The following is a 19,630-nucleotide window of genomic DNA, read 5'->3' as shown; positions in this document are numbered from 1 at the left end:
CGTCACGCCGATATCTTCAACCCATCTTCGTGGCATTCTTACAGCGTCACGCCGATATCTTCAACCCATCCTCGTGGCATTCTTACAGCGTCACGCCGATATCTTCAACCTATCCTCATGGCATTCTTACAGCGAACGACCGTCTCGCCGATATCTTCAACCCATCCTCATGGCATTCTTACAGTGAACGACCGTCACGCCGATATCTTCAACCCATCCTCATGGCATTCTTACAGCGAACGACCGTCACGCCGATATCTTCAATCCATCCTCGTGGCATTCTTACAGCGAACAACCGTCACGCCGATATCTTCAACACATCCTCTTGGCATGTTTGCAGCAAACGATCGTCACGCCGATAGCTTCAACTCATCCTCATGGCATGTTTGCAGCGAACGACCGTCACGCCGATATCTTCAACCCATCCTCATCCCGTTGGGTTTTGAACACTATCGGCAATTATACAGGGAACTACAACACGTCCGTTTGATTGGATAGACTCCTGTATACGAATGGGAAGCTCGCCGAGCTCCGTTTGTATCATGGGTAACCAAACTTGCCTCTCTTTGTATCATGGGTAACCAAACTTGCCTCTCTTTGTATCATGGGTAACCAAACTTGCCTCTCTTTGTATCATGGGTAACCAAACTTGCCTCTCTTTGTATCATGGGTAACCAAACTTGCCTCTCTTTGTATCACGGGTAACCAAACTTGCCTCTCTTTGTATCATGGGTAACCAAACTTGCCTCTCTATGTATCATGGGTAACCAAACTTGCCTCTCTTTGTATCACGGGTAACCAAACTTGCCTCTCCTTGTATCATGGGTAACCAAACTTGCCTCTCTTTGTATCATGGGTAACCAAACTTGCCTCTCTTTGTATCACGGGTAACCAAACTTGCCTCTCTTTGTATCACGGGTAACCAAACTTGCCTCTCTTTGTATCATGGGTAACCAAACTTGCCTCTCTTTGTATCATGGGTAACCAAACTTGCCTCTCTTTGTATCATGGGTAACCAAACTTGCCTCTCTTTGTATCATGGGTAACCAAACTTGCCTCTCTTTGTATCATGGGTAACCAACTTGCCTCTCTTTGTATCACGGGTAACCAAACTTGCCTCTCTTTGTATCATGGGTAACCAAACTTGCCTCTCTTTGTATCACGGGTAACCAAACTTGCCTCTCTTTGTATCACGGGTAACCAAACTTGCCTCTCTTTGTATCACGGGTAACCAAACTTGCCTCTCTTTGTATCATGGGTAACCAAACTTGCCTCTCTTTGTATCACGGGTAACCAAACTTGCCTCTCTTTGTATCACGGGTAACCAAACTTGCCTCTCTTTGTATCATGGGTAACCAAACTTGCCTCTCTTTGTATCATGGGTAACCAAACTTGCCTCTCTTTGTATCATGGGTAACCAAACTTGCCTCTCTTTGTATCACGGGTAACCAAACTTGCCTCTCTTTGTATCATGGGTAACCAAACTTGCCTCTCTTGTCGTCTTCTACAGTAAGAGACTGAACACTTGGAGTCTGTGCTTTATAACTTTGTGTATCATTCAACGCTAACACATCGACAGTAAGAGACTGAACACTTAGACTATTACACTTAGTGCATATTTATGCATTAAACTCCTTAACTAAGCGCCTTTCTCCGTGTGCCGCTGATCCCTTTTTTCTGCAGAAGCTTGGGCTCAGTGAGCGAGTTGTTATCTAGGTTTCTCTGGTTGATATCGGTCCACTGGCCACACACACCACAACATCAAACAACCTTGACCTTGATGTTTGCAGCACGGGTTGAGAAAGAGTTACTGTAGAGATGTATAAGCGCAGGTTTAAAATACACAGTCATGAAACAAAGAGTCATGCACTTGGTTCTTCCGACACTGGCGCGGGGTGGGTTTTGTTGTCTCCCTTTTATCCCCGGCAAACAGATAATAAAAGTGAGGTTTCTGAACCTTCCTCTCATGAACATTAATATGCAGAGATAAAAGAAGAACAACTTGAAGCACAGACACACACGCACTCACACGCAAAGACACACACCCACACACGCGCGCGTGCACGCACGAACTGACACACACAATCACAAACACTGTCAAACACACACTCACACACACACACACAGTGACACGCACACACACACACACACACCATGCACATCGGGCCAGTATTCGTCAATACACACAAATCAGTAATTGTATATACTACTTCAGTACAGACACAGAACTTAAAGAAAAAACAAACCTCCCTCGAGTACAAGAAACAACGGAGGAAATACAAACATTTACAGGCATATTATTCTCATAAATGTTCCGATTATACCCATGGGAATTTACGAACAAGAAAAGTGGATCGGTTCTCTCCCTTAACATCTATTGGCGTTTAAACCGTCACCGCCGGCGGCGGAGGAGTTCCTTGCTACTCAAATTCTAATCCCACGATAGATACCGATTTCCTTGTCTACGGTGATTTAGCTATCGTGTTTAGGGTTGTTAACAAGTTGTACTGTCAAGGGACTAGTTTGAACACCGCTGCTTACCAGGCTCAGTTGTGTTTCATTTGAATTCCGCTCCGGCTACGGATTCAAGTTATTCAGTAGTGTGTCTTGTGTGTGTGTGTGTGTGTGTGTGTGTGTGTGTGTGTGTGTGTGTGTGTGTGTGTGTGTGTCTGTGTGCATGTGTGTGTGTGTGCGTGTGTGTGTGTGTATGTGTGTGCGTGTGTGTGTGTGTGTGTGTGTGTGCGCGTGTGTGTGTGTGTGGTGTGTGTGTGTGTGCGTGTGTGTGTGTGTGTGTGTGTGTGTGCGTGTGTATGTGTGTGTGTGTGTCTGTGTGTGTGACTGTGTGCATGTGTGTGTGTGTGTGTGTGCGTGTGTGTGTGTATGTGTGTGCGCGTGTGTGTGTGTGTGTGTGTGCGTGTGTGTGTGTGTGTGTGTGTGTGTGTGTGTGTGTGTGTAGAGCGATTCAGACACAACTACTGGACCGATCTTCATGAAACTTTACATGAGAATTTCTAGGAATGATACACCCAGACTTTTTGTTTTGTTTTGATAAATGTCTTTGATGACGTCATATCCGGCTTTTTGTAAAAGTTGAGGCGGCACTGTCACACCCTCATTTTTCAATGAAATTGAATGAAATTGTGGCCAAGCAATCTTCGACGAAGGCCGGACTTTTGTATTGCATTTCAGCTTGGAGGCTTAAACATTATTAATGACTTTGGTCGTTAAGAATCAGAACATTGTAATTAAACATTTATTTTTTATAAAACGATCCAAAACTAATTTCATCTTATTCTTCGTCATTTTCTGATTCCAAAAATATATAAATATGTTTCATTCGGATTAACAAGCAAGCTCTGATAATTAAGAATATGAAAAATATGATTAAAATTAGATTTCCGAAATCGATTTAAAAACATTTTTATCTTCTTGTCGGTTCCTGATTCCAAAAACATAGATATGATATGCTTGGATAAAAAAACAAACTCAGAAAGTTAAAAAGAATAGAGATACAGAAAAGCGTGCTATCCTGCTCAGCACAACCGCGCTATTCTGGCATGTCAATTTCACTGCCTTTGCCACGAGCGGTGGTCTGACGAAACTAAGAGTGTACAGTCTTGGTGAAAAAATGCCGTGCGTTCAGTTTCATTCTGTGAGTTCGACAGCTTGACTAAATGTTGTATTTTCGCCTTACGCGACTTGTTCATATTCCAGCGTCGCGGACGACGCTGGTATCTGCGGTCGGGAAGACTTTCCACGAATTTGCCACAGGGCGCCGCCATGTTTTCTGTGCTCGACTGCGAGCAGACCACAGGCACATTACACCCAGAATTCTTGTAGGCATACACAGACGCAACATAGCATATACAGACAATAACACCCACAACACTTCAACTGCATATGAAAGGAATAAAAATAAATCCGCAAATCAGTCGCGCACCAGTTAGAAAAACAAGGAGTACCAAAGCGGCGTGCAGAAACTAAACTGACTCGGAGACTGAGAAGAAACATTTATCACACGATGTGGATAGCAAACATTAAAATAAAACAGATAAGTCAAGCAAAAAATAAACACAAATATCGAAAACACAATAAACAAAGGTAAAGAAAACAAAAAGAGATGCTTGCCGACAGTCAGTGTGTGTGTGCGTGGTTTGCCGTGTGCGTCAGCGGGGTGTGTGTGTGTGTGTGTGTGTGTGTGCGTGCGCGTGCATGCGTGCGTAGGCTACGTTCTTGCGTGTGTGCGTTCGAATGAGAAAGAAGAGAGAGAGAGGATTGAACAATGAGGTCACGTTCTCTGTCACATGAATACATATACACACACTGAAGGCTACTTCGGACACGAACACTTGCCAACAACTGTGGTTGGACATGCTTTTGAAATGTAATATTTTTTCGACATGATTTCTGGACATACGAATCCCGCTGTGTTGCCTACTGATGTTGCGAATGATGAAGGTTTTGAGTTGACTGACCTTGAGGAGGGATTGCATCAGGCGTTTATCGTCTCAAATTATATCCTTGCTACTTTTCAGGAGTCAACTAGTTGCCATTCATGGTAACTTGGATAGTCAATGTTTTTATTTGTTTGATTCCCATCAAAGAAACAGAAATGGTAACCATTCTTCAAATGGCGCTGCAGTTTTGATGTCATCAAGTTAATTCCTTTGCAGGATTGATTGATTTTCTCAAAAGCCATTATCAATGTGTTTATCAATTAACACCTGTTCATTTCTGTCCAACTGCAATGCAAACTCAATGCGGAGGAAACAAGGATTCATTACAAACAAGTCATCCCTGTACATCAACAGATTTATGTACCTCAATCAATACTGCTAGTATGAGTGACAGGAATCTAAAAGAAAAAACAACCAAACGCAAATGTACCACTACTTCTACGACTCGTTTGAATGTAAAACAGAAATGTAACACTATCTGTGACAATGACGGTTCTACGACTCGTTTGAAGGACAGTATAGATCGAACCTTAACCCACAACTACGACAATTTGTGTCAGACTTTTTTGAACAGGAAAATATGCCTCTGTTCAACAGTAACCAAAACATGGAAGATGTTTTTGAAACTTTACAGAAATGTAACACTAGCCTATCTGTGACAATGTTGCTTTTGAATTGAACCCACATTTGTTGAACAGGAGAGAATGTTCCTGTTCAACAGTGCCCAAAACACTGAATCTGACGTTTTTGAATCTTTTCTGTCATCTAACTGAATCTGACGTTTTTGAATCTTTTCTGTCATCTAACCCAATTGCTCATGACTTCATCGATCTTGAACATGCCTACTTTTCAAAGAAAGACAGACAAAAGCGAAATCTGCATGTTAGCCATCTGCCTGAAATGGTCAATGCACTTTTGTAAAATTGTCACAGCTGTTATGCACTTTTGTGAAATGGTCAGTGCTGTTGTGCACTTATGCAAAACTTGGTGCTGTGCTGTTAACATTTGAACAAAATGCATTTTGTTCAAATGTTTAGAGCAACTTGCTACTATATAATCGCTGTATGCGCTTTGCGCTAAATGTTGGCACTATGCATCATTGTTGGAGCACCCTCCTGTAGATGCACCATGCTGAAAAATGTACTTATGAATCAAGCATTGACTGAAATAAACAATTTATATATCCAGCACAACATGCAATTCATTAACTTTTGACCCTAACCTTTAACACTTCCCAAAATAAATCTTTGGTGGACATTGCATCGACGCTGTTCATTTTGAATGAACATTTTTCTTGTGGTTTCATTTCTGAGCGAATGGCATGGGCCGCAACGTAGGCTACGTACGCTAAACACTAAACGCAAAAATGAATATCAAGCAAAACAGAAGATAACTAGTATGTCCAACGGTGTTTGAATAAGCAGTTCCTCTTAACCCATCCGCGCAGTGACGAAATCGTGTGTCTTGAAGACCCAAGCCACCCTGTGATCGCAAAATGGCTGGAATAGTTTCAGTCCAAACAGTCATGACATCTTTCTTAAGATGGGAGGCAACTCTACTATTCCTAGAAAAGGACAGATAGGATTGGTCTCCCTTGGAGTACGGCGGCCAAAATGGCCAGTTTGCGTCCCGGTTAGGATTTCTGAAACAGAGAGAAGTGGACAAACTGACGAATTCTTAAACACACAAACAAGCAAACAAAATATACAAAACTGAACCGTTTTTCCATTTCTCTAAGCGCCCGGTTTTCTTTTCGACAAAGCCTATCTATAGTGTGGCTAGTGTCCTGGCATTCGTTGACTCGGCATGTGTATGTGTGTGCTCCGGCTGTTACATGCGTGTGTGTGTGTGTGTGTGTTTGTGAATGCCAGCGTGCACGACTGAATGCTTGTGTGGGCGCTGGTTTATGTGAGTGTGTTTTTGTGCATGTGTGATTAATATCCTTTCAGTAACAGCTATTGTGTTTTCAGCGTAACAATAGGGCCCGATATTTAGACGAGACAAGTATAATGCCGACGAGTCGAAGACGAGTCGCATTATACTTGTTCGAGTCTAAATATCGGACCCTATTGCTACGATGAAAACACAATAGCGTTTATATAGCTATTCTGACATTAAATTCTGTGTTAGAATCATGTTTTTGTCAGCGACAAGTACCAGAATGGTCCATGTCGTTGATTGCAGACGACGGTTCCCTTTCCGCATGAAGCCACGGAAATAACCGAACATTGAAAAACCCACGGACATGTATTACGGAGAAAATTCGAGATAACCGGATGCTTAGCATTACGTCAATATGTTAGGAATCATATGACGTCATGACGTATCATGCTTGCCTACGTAGATTGTATGTTCGAAAGTCTGACTTCTGTTGGGAATTCGCGTGGTGAAGACAGCGGTAAATCTGTAGATGATAAGAGAACAAGGATTGTCTCAGAAGAAACGACGAAATGTTTCAGACCGGTAACTTCATTTCAACATTGCACTATACAATGGACGTTCTATGTGACAGGAGAGTTTGCTGATTTTGTGTTAAACATTGGAGAGATCGTCTGCTAGAATCCGAGATAGGTCGCTTCAGATTGCAGCTTCTGGAAATTTGCAAGGTTTGTTGCCTGTTAAAGAACTGGATTTTACACGTAATGTATGTCATGTACAGTAAGCAACAACAAAAACACACACAAAGCATATGGCATCGTCTGTCGACTAGTCACAGAGTGACAGAAACAAACCTGGCGAGGTATGCGTGTACTTTATACACGTGGAAGAAACCGGAACCATGCGTCTTTGTTATTGCCGATATCGTTTGGATATCGGCAAAAATGGCCAACTTTCGTAGCGTTATGCTTTGATGATCGGAAAAGGGATGTGTGAGACCATCCAATCACAGCCCCCGAATTCCCCCACGTGTCCATCAGAATAGCTATATTGTCCTATATAGCTATTCTGATGGACACGTGGGGGGATTCGGGGGCTGTGATTGGATGGTCTCACACATCCCTTTTCCGATCATCAAAGCATAACGCTACGAAAGTTGGCCATTTTTGCCGATATCCAAACGATATCGGCAATAACAAAGACGCATGGTTCCGGTTTCTTCCACGTGTATAAAGTACACGCATACCTCGCCAGGCTTGTGTCTGTGGCTAGTCGACAGACGAGGCAATTTGCTTTGTGTGTGTTTTTGTTGTTGCTTACTGTACATGACATACATTACGTGTAAAATCCAGTTCTTTAACTGGCAGCAAACCTTGCAAATTTCCAGAAGCTGCAATCTGAAGCGACCTATCTCTGATTTTTGCAGACGATCTCTCCAATCACCAATGTTTAACACAAAATCAGCAAACTCTCCTGTCACATAGAACGTCCATTGTGTAGTGCAATGTTGAAATGAAGTTACCGGTCTGAAACATTTCGTCGTTTCTTCTGAGACAATCCTTGTTCTCTTATCATCTACAGATTTACCGCAGTCTTCACCACGCGAATTTCCAACAGAAGTCAGACTTTCGAACATACAATCTACGTAGGCAAGCATGATACGTCATAACGTCATATGATTCCTAAGATATTGACGTAATGCTAAGTATCCGGTTATCTTGAGTTTTCTCCGTAATACATGTCCGTGGGTTTTTCAATGTTCGGTTATTTCCGTGACTTCATGCAGAAAGGGAATCGTCGTCTGCAATCAACGACATGGACCATTCTGGTCCTTGTTGCTGACAAAAACATGATTTTAACACAGAATTTAATGTCAGAATAGCTATATAAACGCTATTGTGTTTTCATCGTAACAATAGGGTCCGATATTTAGACTCGAACAAGTATAATGCGACTCGTCTTCGACTCGTCGGCATTATACTTGTCTCGTCTAAATATCGGGCCCTATTGCTACGCTGAAAACACAATAGCTGTTAATATCGACTTTTTGACCAATCACGACTAATTCTTTGTGACCTGCTGAAGGTCATTTTGTTTATCAGCGTGATTTTTTCCTAAAGAATGATACTTCACATGCTGGGAGATAATACACTCTGCATCAAAAAGAAAGAAAAACAAGTCGCGTAAAGCGAAAATACAATATTTAGTCAAGTAGCTGTCGAACTCACAGAATGAAACTGAACGCAATGCCATTTTTCAGCAAGACCGTATACTCGTAGCATCGTCAGTCCACCGCTCATGGCAAAGGCAGTTCTTCTTCTTCTTCTGCGTTCGATGTTGGTGGCCGTGCTAGATCCTCAGACCAGTGGCTGCCAGGAAGTCCGCAGTGGCAAAGGCAGTGAAATTGACAAGAAGAGCGGTTTAGTAGTTGCGCTGAGAAGGATAGCACGCTTTTCTGTACCTCTCTTTGTTTTAACTTTCTGAGCGTGTTTTTAATCCAAACATATCATATCAATATGTTTTTGGAATCAGGAACCGACAAGGAATAAGATGAAAGTGTTTTTAAATTGATTTCGACAATTTAATTTTGATAATAATTTTTATATATTTAATTTTCAGAGCTTGTTTTTAATCCGAATATAACATATTTATATGTTTTTGGAATCAGCAAATGATGGAGAATAAGATAAACGTAAATTTGGATCGTTTTATAAATTTTTATTTTTTTTTACAATTTTCAGATTTTTAATGACCAAAGTCATTATTTAATTTTTAAGCCACCAAGCTGAAATGCAATACCGAAGTCCGGGCTTCGTCGAAGATTACTTGACCAAAATTTCAACCAATTTGGTTGAAAAATGAGGGCGTGACAGTGCCGCCTCAACTTTCACGAAAAGCCGGATATGACGTCATCAAAGACATTTATCAAAAAAATGAAAAAAACGTTCGGGGATTTCATACCCAGGAACTCTCATGTCAAATTTCATAAAGATCGGTCCAGTAGTTTAGTCTGAATCACTCTACACACACACACACACACACACACGCACAGACACACATACACCACGACCCTCGTTTCGATTCCCCCTCGATGTTAAAATATTTAGTCAAAACTTGACTAAATATAAAAACGAAAAGCCAGTTTTATCCGTTCGCACTGTACAGAACGGCACGGCGTGCAATTCCGACCGTTCACTTGAAGATGTCATTGTCAAAGCTCTGAAGAATCAAGTGAAGTTGCGTCATTTTCTATCTGTCTGGCGTCGATTCTAAATCTGTCGCTCTCTGTTGGACAAGAACAAACGATTGAAGCAACTGGAACGCTTGTTCGACATGGTTTATCTTGTGAGATTGCTATGTGAACGCATTCCATCTGTAAATATTCATCACATCACGTGAGTGATTGGCTGACCCAGGTCAAGAGAATGCTTTGACTGACAGGCATAATCAGATAGAAGCGATCCAGTTCCCCATTCCAGCTATTCAGTCTAACTCGCGGGGTCGCTTCGATATTTCTTTTCGTCGACATTGACGGTAATAAAACCTTTATTTCCAATATGCTGTTAGAAAATGATAACAAACATGTGTAAAACATGATATCAGCATTTGCCTGAAGGCTAATGCTTAATGTCCGTTTTTTCGAGATGTCTATTATCATTTGCTGAAAGTCAGCATGTTATAGAAATACCTCATACTAAAGGCGTTTGAGTACTCTGTATGTGAACGATTGTATACACAAATCGAAACTCACCCGGTTTTTGCAAAATTCGTCAGGAGAGACCGAAACCAGCCAGCAAGCTCAAGGTCATCCTGAGAGACGTTGACCTTTGAGAAGGGGGAGACAAAAGCTCTCAGTCCCCTGCGGAAACCAAAGGTATAGTCGATGTCCCAGCCGTGGTCCATTCCATTCTGGCCCCCAGGGGTGTCAGGGTAGTGGTCGAAGTAGTAGAGGTACGCACTGCTAGTGGTAGGTCCGGCATCAAGTAGCTAAAGACACACAAACACATCTAGTTCATTCAACACCGGCAGACACAGACATAGTGGCAGTACGAGGAAAACGTAAACAGTATACATGTGGACAGTCAAAATCAGACACAGACAGAATTGCACAAGGAGGCGTATATACAAAGCCAGTCAGTCTGAAACAGACACAGACAGAATTGCACAAGGAGGCGCATACACAGAGCCAGTCAGAAACAGACACAGACAGAATTGCACAAGGAGGCGTATATACAGAGCCAGTCAGTCTGAAACAGACACAGACAGAATTGCACAAGGAGGCGTATATACAGAGCCAGTCTGAAACAGACACAGACAGAATTGCACAAGGAGGCGCATACACAGAGCCAGTCAGAAACAGACACAGACAGAATTGCACAAGGAGGCGTATATACAGAGCCAGTCTGAAACAGACACAGACAGAATTGCACAAGGAGGCGCATATACCGATACAGTCAGAAACATACATACAGTGTAACAGGCAAAGGCACAGACACAGACAGGCACATACAGAAAGGCACAGAAATGTACAGACAGAGACGGACACATGTGCATTGCAAGCACATTCACATTAACAAGCTCAGACTAACTTCGTAGGGCACACGCTCGGACAAACACAGACAGACACAGACAGACACAGACAGGCATAGACAGACACAGACAGACGCAAAAAGACACAGACAGACACAGACAGACACAGACAGACACAAAAAGACACAGACAGACACAGACAGACACAGACAGACACAGACAGACACAAAAAGACACAGACAGACACAGACAGACACAGACAGACACAAAAAGACACAGACAGGCACAGACAGACACAGACAGGCACAGACACAGACAGACACAGACGCACAGACAGACACAGACAGACACAGACAGACACAAAAAGACACAGACAGACACAAAAAGACACAGACAGACACAGACAGACACAAAAAGACACAGACAGACACAGACAGACACAGACAGACACAGACAGACACAGACAGACACAGACAGACGCAGAGAGGGAGAAAATGAGACAGACAGACACAGACAGACACAGACAGACACAAAAAGACACAGACAGGCACAGACAGACACAGACAGACACAAAAAGACACAGACAGACACAGACGCACAGACAGACACAGACAGACACAGACAGACACAGACAGACACAGAAAGACACAGACAGACACAGACAGACACAAAAAGACACAGACAGACACAGACAGACACAGACAGACACACAGACAGACACACAGACAGACAGACACACAGACATACAGACACAGACAGGCACAGACAGACTGAGACACACAGACAGACAGACACAGACACAAAGACAAACACAGACAGACACAAAAAGACACAGACAGGCACAGACAGACACAGACAGGCACAGACAGACACAAAAAGACACAGACAGACACAGACAGACACAGACAGGCACAGACAGACACAGACATACACAGACAGGCACAGACAGGCACAGACAGACACAGACAGACACAGACAGACACAGACAGACACAAAAAGACACAGACAGACACAGACAGACACAGACAGACACAGACGCACAGACAGACACAGACAGACACAGACAGACACAAAAAGACACAGACAGGCACAGACAGACACAGACAGGCACAGACAGACACAAAAAGACACAGACAGACACAGACAGACACAGACAGACACAGACAGACACAGACAGACACAGACAGGCACAGACAGACACAAAAAGACACAGACAGGCACAGACAGGCACAGACAGACACAAAAAGACACAGACAGACACAGACAGACACAGACAGACACAAAAAGACGCAGACAGACACAGACAGACACAGACAGACACAGACAGACACAGACAGACACAGACAGGCACAGACAGACACAAAAAGACACAGACAGACACAGACAGACACAGACAGACACAAAAAGACACAGACAGACACAGACAGACACAGACAGGCACAGACAGACACAAAAAGACACAGACAGGCACAGACAGACACAGACAGACACAGACAGACACAAAAAGACACAGACAGGCACAGACAGACACAAAAAGACACAGACAGACACAGACAGACACAAAAAGACACAGACAGGCACAGACAGACACAGACAGACACAGACAGGCACAGACAGACACAAAAAGACACAGACAGACACAGACAGACACAGACAGGCACAGACAGACACAAAAAGACACAGACAGACACAAAAAGACACAGACAGACACAAAAAGACACAGACAGGCACAGACAGACACAAAAAGACACAGACAGACACAGACAGACACAGACAGGCACAGACAGACACAGACAGACACAGACAGACACAAAAAGACACAGACAGACACAGACAGACACAGACAGGCACAGACAGGCACAGACAGACACAGACAGGCACAGACAGACACAGACAGGCACAGACAGACACAGACAGGCACAGACAGACACAAAAAGACACAGACAGGCACAGACAGGCACAGACAGGCACAGACAGACACAGACAGGCACAGACAGACACAGACAGACACAGACAGACACAGACAGACACAGACAGGCACAGACAGGCACAGACAGACACAGACAGGCACAGACAGACACAGACAGGCACAGACAGGCACAGACAGACACAGACAGGCACAGACAGACACAGACGCACAGACAGACACAGACAGACACAGACAGACACAGACAGACACAGACAGGCACAGACAGGCACAGACAGACACAGACAGGCACAGACAGACACAGACAGGCACAGACAGACACAGACAGACACAGACAGGCATAGACAGACACAGACAGACGCAAAAAGACACAGACAGACACAGACAAGCATCGTCAAGCACACTAGGGAAAGACAACTCTCGCTCTCTCCATCTCGCATTTCTCTGTGTCTGTCTCTCTCTCTGCTCTCTTCTTTGTCTCTTTTCTCTCTGTCTCTGTCTGTCTGTCTGTCTGGCTGGCTGGCTGGCTGTGTGTATATGTCTGCCTGCGTGTCTGCCTGCCTGCCTGTCTGTCTGTCTGTCTGTCTGTCTGAGACTCGCTCTCTCTATCTCTCATTTCTCTGTGTCTGTCTCTCTCTTCTCTCTTCTTTGTCTCTTTTCTCTCTGTCTCTGTCTGTCAGTCTGTCGGTCGGTCTGTCTGTCTGGCTGTTTGTCTGTCTGTACGTCTGTCTGTCTGTCTGTCTCTGTCTCACCCTCCCTTGTCTCTCATGTACCAACCTGCAGACTGCAGACGACGATGGTGGCGTCTCCGACCAACGCCGCCAGTTCTTCATCCGGGACGATGACGTCAGTGGAATTCTCCACGCGGTAAACACAGTCCAAGACGTCGAGCGCCGTGTCCACGTCACGGGGGTCTGCTGAGGTCGTCAGGTCGAGGAAGGCATCACCGAGCGTCTTCTTCAGGACCTGGTTGCGATAGAACGACCTGGTGTTCATGTCAGGTCCAAGCAGTCGTCTGGACATTGAGACCAGCAAGCCTCCTTCGTAGTTGTTGAGGCCTGAAAGTGAGACAGGCTTTAATCTCAGTACTCCCCGGAGAGCGGCGTATGGCTATAGCTGCCTAGATGGTGGGGTAAAACTGGGCGTATACGTAAACACCGTGGGAGTTTCAGCTCATGAACAAAGACGAACAAGTCGCGTGAAGCGATATAAAAACACCTACCATCACAGGGCCAGTAGCCGTGGATTACAAGCAAACACACACTCTTACCTATCATCACAGGGCCAGTAGCCGTGGATTACAAGCAAACACACACTCTTACCTATCATCACAGGGCCAGTAGCCGTGGATTAAAAGCTAGCACACACTCTTACCTATCATCACAGGGCCAGTAGCCGTGGATTAAAAGCTAGCACACACTCTTACATATCATCACAGGGCCAGTAGCCGTGGATTAAAAGCTAGCACACACTCTTACCTATCATCACAGGGCCAGTAGCCGTGGATTAAAAGCTAGCACACACTCTTACCTATCATCACAGGGCCAGTAGCCGTGGATTAAAAGCTAGCACACACTCTTACCTATCATCACAGGGCCAGTAGCCGTGGAATAAAAGCAAGCACACACTCTGACCTATCATCACAGAGCCAGTAGCCGTGGATTACAAGCAAACACACACTCTTACCTATCATCACAGGGCCAGTAGCCGTGGAATAAAAGCAAGCACACACTCTTACATATCATCACAGGGCCAGTAGCCGTGGAATAAAAGCAAGCACACACTCTGACCTATCATCACAGGGCCAGTAGCCGTGGAATAAAAGCAAGCACACACTCTGACCTATCATCACAGGGCCAGTAAACGTGGTGGTGTCCTTGTAACGCAGCACAAAGTCTCCGTCCGTTACCGGGCTCCACCCTGTGATGCCCAGACCAGCCACGTGGATGACGTCAGCCCGCCTCCCTCGCACACACGTCATCTGTCTGGCTGACGACTCTGACGTCATGGAAAAAGCCAACAATGTTTTACAGACATTTTGACTGTTGACTCTGACGTCAGATAAAAAACAAGTCGCGTAAGGCGAAAATACAACATTTAGTCAAGCTCAGTCGAACTCACAGAATGAAACTGAACGCATTGCATTTTTTCCGCAAGACCGTACACTCGTAGCATCGTCTGTCCACCGCTCGTGGCAAAGGCAGTGAAATTAACAATCCAGAAAAGCGCGGTAGCGGTTGCGCTGAGGAGGATAGCACGCTTTTTTTTATATCTCTATTCTTTTTAACTCTCTGAACGTGTTTTTAATCAAAAAATATCATATCTATATGTTTTTGGAATCAGGAACGGACAAGGAATAAGATTAAATTGTTTTTAAATCGATTTCGGAAATTTAATTTTAATCATAATGTTTATATTTTTAATTTTCAGAGGTTGTTTTTAATCCGAAAAAATAACATATTTATATGTTTTTGGAATCAGAACATGATAAAAAATACGATAAGCGAAATTTTGGATCGTTTTATAAAAAAATAATTTTAATTACAATTTTCTAATTTTTAATGACCAAAGTTATTAATTAATTGTTAAGCCTCCAAGCTGAAATGCAATACCAAAGTCCGGCCTTCGTCGAAGATTGCTTGGCCAAAATTGCAATCAATTTGATTGAAAAATGAGGGTGTGACAGTGCCGCCTCAACTTTTACAAAAAGCCGGATATGACGTCATTAAAGACATTTATCGAAAAAATGAAAAAAAACCAACTGGGGATATCATACCCAGGAACTCTCATGAAAAATGTCATAAAGATCGGTCCAGTAGTTTACTCTGAATCGCTCTACACACACACACACAGACACACACACATACACCACGACCCTCGTCTCGATTCCCCCCTCTATGTTAAAACATTTAGTCGAAACTTGACTAAATGTAAAAAGAGTTAGCAATGTTATATAAACACGTCAGAGAATAGCAAGTAGTGTGCACAGGGACACGTCATTAATTAATCGATGAATGACGATGACCTGTTATAACATGTGGTCATTGGACTGGCTCATTCAGCACTATTTACAGAGAGCAAATATTATTAAATAAAAGTTTACACACACGCTTCATATTATCACACGAACAAAACCAAAATTACACACACACACAGACAGACACACACACACAGACACACACACACACACACACACACACACACACACACACACACACACACACACTTACACATCACACACACACACACACTCACACACACACACACACACACACACACACACACACACACACACACACACACACACACACCCGACCTCCCCCCCCCATACACCCATATCGCATCTTACCCGGGTCATCGTGTGAGGCTGCGGGACACTGCAGAGCGGCAGCTAACCGGTTTGCATGTGTCAAGGGGTGTGACGTGGCGTTGTACGCCCAGACACACTGCCTGCATCCACTCTGCAGAATCGCCCTGATGGACACACGAGGATTACGTCCCAGGGTAATTGATCAGGGATCTCGAATAAGAAAATAAGAAATAAAAACAGAAAAACAATTATGAATGATTAGCGTATGGAGGGCCTTATCATTGATGACGTTATAAATCATTTACTAAAACTTCGATTTATTGATTTTTAAGGTGATAGAACAGTTAGCCATCGAACAGACAAATTATGATGTTTTAATTAAAATATTGGAGATTGCACTTATCAATAATTTTGTATTTAATCAGTTAAAAGTGAGATAGAAGGAGAGTGAGAGAGACGAAGAAAAAGAGAGAGTTAGATTGAGGGAGAGAAACACGGACATAGAATCAGAGACACTGAGAGGCAGATAGAGTGAGACTCAGACAGAGACAGAAACAGAGAGACAGTGTCAGAGACAGAGACATCAATTAAAATACCTAATACCTGTGAAACAAATGAGCAGAATAAGGGGAGGTCATATGGAAGTTGGCACTGGCAGCACCTGCCGATTCTCCAATTATGGTAATATTAGTGTCATCACCACCAAAAGCCCGGATGTTGTCCTTGACCCATTTCAAGGCCAACCACTGGTCCCACAGGCCATAGTTGCCGGTGCAGGAGTTGTCTCCCGTGGACAGAAAACCAAACGGCCCCAAACGGTAATTCGGCACCACCTGCAATGTACACGTGTTATCAAATGTTTGTGGACGGAATGACGAAAGGAATGCACGGAAGGGTAGACAAACAAACACACAAAACTGAAAAAGCAGAAGAAATGAAGAAAGACTAAGATGAAAATGTAAGAAAGAACAGATTGAAGAAGGAAATATAAAAGAAATGAAAGCACGATAGCAAGAAGGAAAGAAAGAAACCCTGACACAATGAACTCCCAACAATAACCCTTCACTAAGCCGCCAGAAGACTGCCGTCACAGCCCGTGCTTGTACCCTTCAATAAGCTAACCGTATATGTTAAAACAATTTTTTTTCGTGGCTTTGTATATTTGTATTTGAAAATAAAACACTGTTTAAACCAATAAGCCACCCGAGAAGACTGCCGTCACAGCCTGTGCTTGTAGCCGCTAGCACAATGAACTCCCAACAATAACCCTTCAATAAGCCGCCAGAGGACTGCAGCTGTCACAGCCCGTGCTTGTAGCCGCTAGCACAATGAACTGCCAACAATAACCCTTCAATAAGCCACCAGAGGACTGCCGTCACAGCCTGTGCTTGTAGCCGCTAGCACAATGAACTCGGCCAACAATAACCCTTCACTAAGCCACCAGAAGACTGCCGTCACAGCCTGTGCTTGTAGCCGCTAGCACAATGAACTGCCAACAATAACCCTTCACTAAGTCACCAGAAGACTGCCGTCACAGCCTGTGCTTGTAGCCGCTAGCACAATGAACTGCCAACAATAACCCTTCAATAAGCCACCAGAAGACTGCCGTCACAGCCTGTGCTTGTAGCCGCTAGCACAATGAACTGCCAACAATAACCCTTCATTAAGTCACCAGAAGACTGCCGTCACAGCCTGTGCCGTCCCAAATTGTAACTCTCAGCACAATAATCTACTCACAATAATAACTGCCCCCCCCCCCCTTTTGCCGTCAGAAGACTGCCGTCCTAATCTGTGCTCGTAACCCCCAGCAAAATAATCTACTCAAAATAATACCCCTTCCCCTCTTTTCAGCTGCCAGTAGATTGCCGTCCTATATTGTAACCCAAAGCACAATCTACTCACAACAATAACACTTTCCGAGATCGCACGAAGACCGCCGTCACAGTTAGTGCTTGTTACCCCAAGCACAATAATCTACTCATAATAATACCCCCCTCCCCCCCTCCTCCTAAGCTGCCAGAGGACAGCCGTCCTAAACTATGAGGGCCCCAAAGGGTTTAAAATCGTGATCGTGATTGGCGTTTTTTGACCTTTCTGTGACCGTGATTGCCGAAATTTCCATTTCTGTGATCGTGATGGGACTTTGCCCGTGATCCGTGATGACAAAAAAATCAAGTCTCGTGATCGTGATCGTCATTTGTTTTCGTGATCGTGATGGGCATTATTGCAAAGCATTTTATTTTCAACGTACATTTTTCACAGCTGTATCACTCTATGATCCTCTATTCGTCAAGGTGTTTGTGATCGTGAAAACAAAAATCAAGGTAACTGTGATCGTGAAAGCTAAAATGTCCCTTCCCGTGATCGTGATGATACCTCCCCTTTGACGCCCTCAACTATGTTTGCACCCCAAGCACAAACACCCACTCACAATAACACCCCCCTCCCTCCTCAGCCAGCTGTTAGAAGATTGCCGTCATAAACTAGGCTAGTAACGCCAAGCATAACCTAGCCCAATTTTGGAATTCATCAACAGCAGCTTTCCAGAACTATAACACGATTGTAGCCTATATGTTTTTTGTTTGCAAGCGTTTTGTCCCCATACATAGCATATTAACTCTACCTGTCCCAAATAGGACACTGTGTTCTAAGAGGACGTAATATACTCACTATCTAGTCAGACAATCGGCATGATCTACTCACCCATAAGTACATTATGACTATATATGTTACAGTAAATTCATCAAACCAGTAAATTTGTAAATTTACTGAAATTTTCAGTAAATTTGTAAATTTCCTGGGTGTCAAACTCAGTAAATTTGTAAATTTCCTGAATTTTTCAGTGAATTGGTAAATTTACGGAGTGAATTTACAAATTGACTGGTTTGATGAATTTACAGTAACACATATACCTATGACTCACCACAATAACACCCCCCTCCGCCGCCAGAAGACTGCCGTCATAGTCTGTTCCGGAACCAAAGATGAAAGCCCCTCCGTGGAACCACACCATCACAGGTACCGCTGAGCTCTCCCTGTTTCTGGAGAAAGTATATAATATGGAAAGACAGTTGTATCGTGTTTAGCTAGGTTTGGTTTGGCATTTGCCTTGATGGATGCAATTAAAGTCATTCGTACAAGAGCCCGACATCGTGAGTACTCGGACAGGACAGGAAAGTAAGTCATTAAAAGTTCATCCATTCACGCGCATGTCCACATATATAATCAGGTCAAGGGGGATTTCTCGTTAGGATACGACATAACTGTATATTGCTATTTCATATGTTATGTGGATTTCCATTGGTCAATTGGGCAAAACTGAGCTCAGTGCAAAAGTGATATCGACGACATTTACGTCGATATCAGTTTTGATATCGACGACCTCTTTATTGCTTCCCCACTTCAAAAACAAAAACACCTAAATTTAAAAACAAACAAATATATATGAAAATGTAATTATCCCAGAATTTAGTTGAGCAAGTGACTAAAAACTTTTTGAAAGGAAAGACATTTTAAAATACTGAAAAG

The 19,630-nt window shown here is 43.6% G+C and overlaps 1 protein-coding gene across 1 annotated transcript in view; it reads right to left on the bottom strand.

Moving 5' to 3' along the window:
- Positions 1 to 5,321: 5,321 nt before the first annotated feature.
- LOC138963808 (carboxylesterase 4A-like) overlaps positions 5,322 to 19,630 on the bottom strand; it is an 18,502-nt gene continuing 4,193 nt past the window's right edge. Inside the window, exons 4-10 of the mRNA XM_070335660.1 lie at positions 19,026 to 19,143; positions 16,706 to 16,935; positions 16,142 to 16,266; positions 14,635 to 14,790; positions 13,570 to 13,850; positions 10,087 to 10,322; positions 5,322 to 6,099 (exon numbers count right to left, since the gene is read on the bottom strand). Of these exons, the coding sequence (XP_070191761.1) occupies positions 5,805 to 6,099; positions 10,087 to 10,322; positions 13,570 to 13,850; positions 14,635 to 14,790; positions 16,142 to 16,266; positions 16,706 to 16,935; positions 19,026 to 19,143 (1,441 nt within the window). The 3' untranslated portion in view covers positions 5,322 to 5,804. The remainder of the gene's footprint in view (positions 6,100 to 10,086; positions 10,323 to 13,569; positions 13,851 to 14,634; positions 14,791 to 16,141; positions 16,267 to 16,705; positions 16,936 to 19,025; positions 19,144 to 19,630) is intronic.

The sequence above is a fragment of the Littorina saxatilis genome, linkage group LG4, assembly GCF_037325665.1.
Source record: "Littorina saxatilis isolate snail1 linkage group LG4, US_GU_Lsax_2.0, whole genome shotgun sequence".
Taxonomy (NCBI): domain Eukaryota; kingdom Metazoa; phylum Mollusca; class Gastropoda; order Littorinimorpha; family Littorinidae; genus Littorina; species Littorina saxatilis.
This window is presented reverse-complemented; position numbering and strand designations above follow the sequence as displayed.